The sequence below is a fragment of the Xiphophorus maculatus genome, chromosome 19 (assembly GCF_002775205.1).
Source record: "Xiphophorus maculatus strain JP 163 A chromosome 19, X_maculatus-5.0-male, whole genome shotgun sequence".
NCBI lineage: Eukaryota > Metazoa > Chordata > Actinopteri > Cyprinodontiformes > Poeciliidae > Xiphophorus > Xiphophorus maculatus.
Genome location: NC_036461.1, coordinates 5,267,387 through 5,273,386, shown reverse-complemented (window position 1 = coordinate 5,273,386; position 6,000 = coordinate 5,267,387). Strand labels below are relative to the sequence as shown.

General features: G+C 37.1%; 1 protein-coding gene across 4 annotated transcripts in view; it reads right to left on the bottom strand.

Moving 5' to 3' along the window:
* Positions 1-209: 209 nt before the first annotated feature.
* The window catches only part of LOC102225793 (ena/VASP-like protein), a 44,624-nt gene continuing 38,833 nt past the window's right edge, over positions 210-6,000 (bottom strand). For all 4 annotated transcript variants that reach the window (XM_023353081.1, XM_023353080.1, XM_023353082.1 and 1 more), the window contains 8 exons: positions 5,546-5,793; positions 4,226-4,344; positions 4,094-4,121; positions 3,810-3,846; positions 2,631-2,691; positions 2,475-2,532; positions 2,315-2,372; positions 210-985 (listed from right to left, as the gene is read on the bottom strand). In XM_023353081.1, coding sequence (XP_023208849.1) covers positions 948-985; positions 2,315-2,372; positions 2,475-2,532; positions 2,631-2,691; positions 3,810-3,846; positions 4,094-4,121; positions 4,226-4,344; positions 5,546-5,793 — 647 coding nt within the window. In that variant the 3' untranslated portion in view covers positions 210-947. The remainder of the gene's footprint in view (positions 986-2,314; positions 2,373-2,474; positions 2,533-2,630; positions 2,692-3,809; positions 3,847-4,093; positions 4,122-4,225; positions 4,345-5,545; positions 5,794-6,000) is intronic.

Sequence of the window (6,000 nt, the reverse complement as noted above, 5' to 3'; positions counted from 1 at the left end):
CAATGGCCCTAAAACACAGCCATGCAAATCCAGCTTGGTAGTAACTTTTCATGAAGATATAGCAGCTTGTTTTTAGTAATTAATTCCTTAATATTGATGAAAAGGTTCTGGTTCTACTGGTAGATTATTTGAACGAAATGTCTTGTTATAAGTGAAATGATCTGCAATATCTTGCTGAGAAGTTACTTGTAAGTTAGTTTAACTATATTTTAAACTTATTAAGATATTTGAACTAGAAACTAGACAAAAATACTTGGTAAGATTTTGTGTTTTTGCAGTGTAAACGGGCTGCACTTTTAAATGTTCTGAGAGATTAGAGGTAATTTTCATCTAAGGAGGGAAAAGATTAGACGTACAACACCAGTATGAGCAACGTTATAAAAACATTTTTTTGTTTTAAATATGCCGTTTCAGGGCGAGTGTGTCTGCATCTGCAGCTTCGCCCGTTTTGTGCTTGTTGGAGAAAAACGAACCGAAAGCGACCATAGAAAATATAAAAGCAGACAGAAATGGTGTGCAAGATTCCTTTGTCCTTCTCTAATACCAAATAATACTCATTGTCATCGACAGCATCATCATTATCACCACAGTTTTAAATAATAAAACAGTAAAAACTTAGAAAACAAAAATATTTTCTTCATAAGACTCAACAGAGACAAAAAAAAAGCTGCAACACTGGGCTGACTGAGTCTAGGTGCACAGAGAGGACCACAACACCGAACTCAGTACAAACGTCTCTTCACTTCTAGTCCGAGTTTCCTCCTTTCCTTAAATTAATCACAACGTTTCAGTCTTCCCCGTTTCCTTTTTGCTGTCCAGCAGACTTAAATGTTGCCGCAACGTCTCTGCAACAGAAACATTGAGAGAACATTCCCCGGTCCTCGTGTCTGTGCATCTGCGCGTCCGTCCTCCGTCTGCCGCGTCTTCGTCCGCCTGGCGGGACGGGATTAGGATGTACTGATTCTGCCGATTTCATGTCTGATGGCTGCAAGAAACGAAACGGAGAGAAAGTGAAGCAGCTTTTCTGACTGTCAGGTTGGACGAGTTTGATAGAAATCAAACTGCAGCGTTGGAGACGGTACACTGCAAAAACAGAAAGTCTTACCAGGTAATTTCATTCTAGTTTCTAATGCAACTAGCCTAGTGTACTTGAAATAAGACAAAAACTGTCATGGTGAACTGGAAACATTGTGGAAAGGCAAAAGAAAGGAATAAATGTTCACCCAAAAATGCAGAAATCTTTAGATTAATTTCAGAAATTTTCTAGAAAAAAAGAGAAAAGTTTTGAGTTTGAAAAGTTGAAAATTTGCTCGAAAAAAACCTCAAATTTAGATTTTTTTTTTGAAATAACAAAAACCCCAAATTTGAGATGAACATCAGAAACTTTCTATAAAAAACATGAAAATTTTAGTTTTAAAAATAAAATAAAAATCCCTTAAATTTTAAAATTAACACCAAAAATTTTCACTAAAGAAACTCAGAAATATCAGTTTGAAAAGTTGAAAATTTTCTAGGAAAAAATCCCTCAAATTCTGAGATTTATCTTGGAAATTGTCTATAAAGAAAAAGGAAAAAAAAAGAAGAAATTTCTGAGTTTGAAAAGCAGAAAATTTGCTAAAGGAAACAGAATTTTTGAGGTTAATCTCAAAACATTTTTGTTGATTTTACAAAAAAAATTCTTTTTTGAAATTTGTGAGTCAAAAGTTGTGACTTTGGAAAACTCCATTTTCTGAGTTTCAAATGTTGAACATTTTCGACTTTGGAAACTCATAAATTTTTTATTTTTTTAAATAGAAAATTTTGAAGATTTATCTCAAGAGTTCTGTGTTTTTTCTAGCAAACCTTTGACTTTTCAAACTCAGAAATGTCCAAGTTTTTCTAGAAAATCTGAGTTTCTTGGTGAAAATTTACTCTTTTTTTCTAATAACAACAGTAATGTTGTTGTGTTACAAAACTAACTTAAAAGTAACTTTTCAGGAAGATACAGAAACTTATTTTAAGCAAATAATTTCTTAATATTGATAAAAACATACTAGTTAATCTGATTATTTTACTTGTGCCAAAAATAATTTTATATGTGAAATAATCTGCCAGTGGAACTTGTACATTTTAAAATTATTTTTTTTTTTTTACCAATATTAAGTTAAAAAAACAAAAACAAGCTCCTTTGTCTTGATGAAAAGTTACTTCTAAGTTAGTTTTGTCTTATTTCAAGTTTACTGCGATAATTGGACTAAAAAAGTGGACCAAAAATACTTGGTAAGAGTTTGTGTTTTTGCAGTGTAAAGATTTTTGCGGTCTCTGCGTTGCTCACCGTTAATGATCTCATCTTTCACCTTGTGCAGCTCGCGCACAACTTCATCCAAAATTTCCTACAAAACAAACAAACAAACAAAGTCTACGTGTGAGCTCATTTTCCACATCCCCCAGTAAACCCAGTTGATCAGAATCCCAGTTGATTCTGATCGGATCACCTGTTTCATCCTGTCGAATTCTGTGTCGGCTTCACCGGTGCTGCCGATGGGTCTCACTCTGAAACACAAAGCGACACCAGGCAGAATTTACTCTCCGCCGCTCGTTAACTCGTTACCTGGACGGTTTCATTTTCAGGATAAGTTCAACCTGCTCACCTGGACACCAGCGAGGATTTCTCCGCAGAGTTGGACCGCTCCCACGGCTTCTTCAGAGCATCTGTTGAAATTCGAATAAACTAAATTAGCATCGGAACAATCACCGATTGTAAAATAAATATACGTTTTTTTTAAAAGGTCCAAAACTACACTGAGAACTGTAACATGGTGGCGTCATAAAAAACAACTTTATTTCCAAGCTAATATTCTCTTTTCTTTATTATTAGTTCAAAACATTCAAGAAATTGTTATAAGCAAATATAAAACTGGGTAAAAACTGTTTTATGTTTGTATATAGGTGTGTGCACTGCAAAAACAGAAAATCTGTTTTTTGCAGATTACCTAGTATTTTTAGTTAATTTTAATGTAAGTATTTTAGTTCACTTGAAATATGATAAAATTAACATCCAAGTAACTTTTCAGCAAGAAATAAGAGATAATTGTAAGTAAATAATTCCTTAATATTGATAAAAAATAACTAGATTATTTTCACTTGCAGGAAGGCATTTTTCCCACATTGTAAGTGAAATAATCTGCCAAAGGAACTAGTTGTTTTTCATCAACATTAAGGAATTATCGACTCAAAACAAGCTAGAAAACCTATTTGTAAGTTATTTGCACTATATAAATCATAAACACTTGGTAAAACTTTGTGTTTTTGCAGTGCGTGCATAAACAATCTCACACAGAAGTGCACAGTTGGTGAAAGCATGTAAATAATAATCAGGGATGAAGGCATTCCCCGCTCAGGTTGATTCTGAACGACTCTGCTGTGGTTTTGTTGGCTGTGCGATGGAAGCAGAGGAAACCAGTGCATGCTGGGAAAGAACAGAGCAAACCGTTGTACCAGTCCATTTAATCTAGTTCCAGTTATCGTTTTTTTTATTATTTCAAACTTCCACTTCAGGCTTCATAAAAAACACTAATCAAGCCTGGCTAAGCTAACGTGAGCTACGCTAACTTTTTATTTTATGACTAATTTTATGTAATCAGGACCTCTCTAATCACGTTTCTCGTTAAATCAACCAGTTTGTTTATTAAAGATTAAATCATCTGAGGTATAAATCCAACATCTGGAAAATGTTTTTTTTGTAACCTTCAGAGCAAAATATGGAAATAAGAGTGATGCATTGGATATTCATAACCCAGGTAGGCTGGATGCTGAGCGTTTTCCCGTACCTGTTGAGTTCTGCTGACCTCGACCACCTGAATCATCCTGTGAAAAAGTAAACATGTAATGTAAAATAAAGTTAATTAAAGTTATGAAAACAGAGAACATTTTTCGGCAATAACTGGTTTAAAAGGCTCAAAAACAGCAACCATTTTATAAAATGGCCGTCATTTTGGAACTCAATGGCTAAATATGACAAACATGTGACCTGAGGAGTGAGCATGCTAAAATGTATCATCTGAACTCTTGACTATAAAGAAACTATAGAGTTTTGTTAAAATGTGCCACTTACTTCGTCGGGTTTCTCTGAAGCTTTTCGTCTAAGAGAGAACGAGGGAAGAACGGTTTGGACTTCAGGAATAAACAGAACCGTTTTCTACAAGCAGACTGTACTTCCTGCTTCATCAAACTGTTGATGTTTTACCTGCGAGCTAGTAAGGCATTCATCTCCTGCATAAGCCCCTCTCCGCCGCCGCCGCCGCTGCCACCACTCGACCGGTTGGAGTCACATTTACCCCCAGAGCCGGGTGGGCTGCTCTCATCCTGGAGGAAATGTTACAACAACATGGAGGTCACCAGAGGTCACCAGAGCCACTTAGTGGAGGGAAAATGTCCCAGAACATGTGAACATGTTGCTCCTGTGGCCTAATTAAGCAGCTGTAGAAACTAGAAATGAATGTTTTGCATTTCTGTGGAGGAATTTCAGCTCACTCTTCTCAGTGAGGAACATCTTAAACTCAGATTAAAGGGTTTTAGAGCCTGAATCCCACAACATCTTAATATGGATTTTTTTTTTAAATGCTCTTGTACTAAAAAATACTTGATATTAAATGTGACTTAATATGCTTCCTTGAACAAGTTAGTATGGATTCACAGGCTATACAAAATATGAACATTACATTTTTTGCACAAAATCATCTTAGAAAAAGAGATTTTAGTCAGTTAGCTCAGCTCAGCCTGTTTTAGAGCCTCCTGTCAATTTCAATCCCAACAAGCTTCTGGTCCCTAACTCAACTTTTACATTCACATGTAAAAAGAGCTGCTAACAGATGCGCAAATATACAACTCTATGTCTTTGAAAAGCATTAGTAGAGCCTCCTGCACAAGCAACAAGAATGCAGCAAGTGGTTTCTGGTTGGTAAGTCGACAAAAAAATGCCAGATCAATGTACATATTTAAGACAATGGTAAAACTTTGCTGTTTTTAAAGAAATATGAAATAGCATAACCCATGCGGATTGTTTAGGTTAGTTTTTTTTTGTAAATCCCTATTGTTTGATTTTATTCTTGAGATAAAAGGAGCAGATAAAACATTTTTTTCTCCTTTCTGCTGCCTTTTATTTGATTGATTTGTATTATTTTCCTCTATTGTATACAACTATTTTGTTTTTAATGAATTGAAACAAATAAAACTACAAAACGCTTGTCTTTTCCAGCAGCCATGATGAAGCGCATGCAGTGGTAAAACCAGAAGGAATTCGGCTTTGGTTGCTAGGTGACCGGTTGGGCTTCTGGGGTTGCTAGGCAACGGTGCAGTACCCCTCGAATGTGACGTAACAATCTGGAGGTTTTTGAAAAGGTACATTTTTTTTAGTCACCAAAAAACCTTAACTTATTGCCCAGAAACGGCTGGTTGTTTCTATAAGCAGTAGCAACAAATGGGAAAACAAAAACATGTAAAAAGTGAAATCTGGATAATATGTTGACTATAAACTCATGTGTGTTTGTTAAACAGGAGCGCTCACCCTTTGCACTTTCCGTAGTTTGGCTCCAGCCAGAGCTGCAGCCAGTCCTGAAGGCTGGACCCCAGGCGGGCCCCCAGGAGGGCCCCCGCCGGTGGGCAGAGGGGGGGGCATGGGAGGAGGCACTGCCATGGGGGGCGGCGGGCCCGGCGGCGGCGGCGGGGCCGGCGGACCTGCCATGGGGGCCGGGGCCGCGGCTGGAGGCGGGACCACAGAAAGCATCGCTGGGTGACCTGCAGAGACTTGGCCACCTGGACGGGGTAAAGTTACAGCTTTAGTAATGATTGACTGTGTGAGGGAAGATGCTGTTTTACTGCATGAAAACTACCTGAGAAGAGCTTTAATGTCAAATATACAATCAATATGAACACTGGGAGGCTAACAGACAAAACAAAGTAACGGCAGGAAAGCTTGTTGTTTTTTGTTTGGATCCTGAAGGCTCAAAATATAAAGAAAAC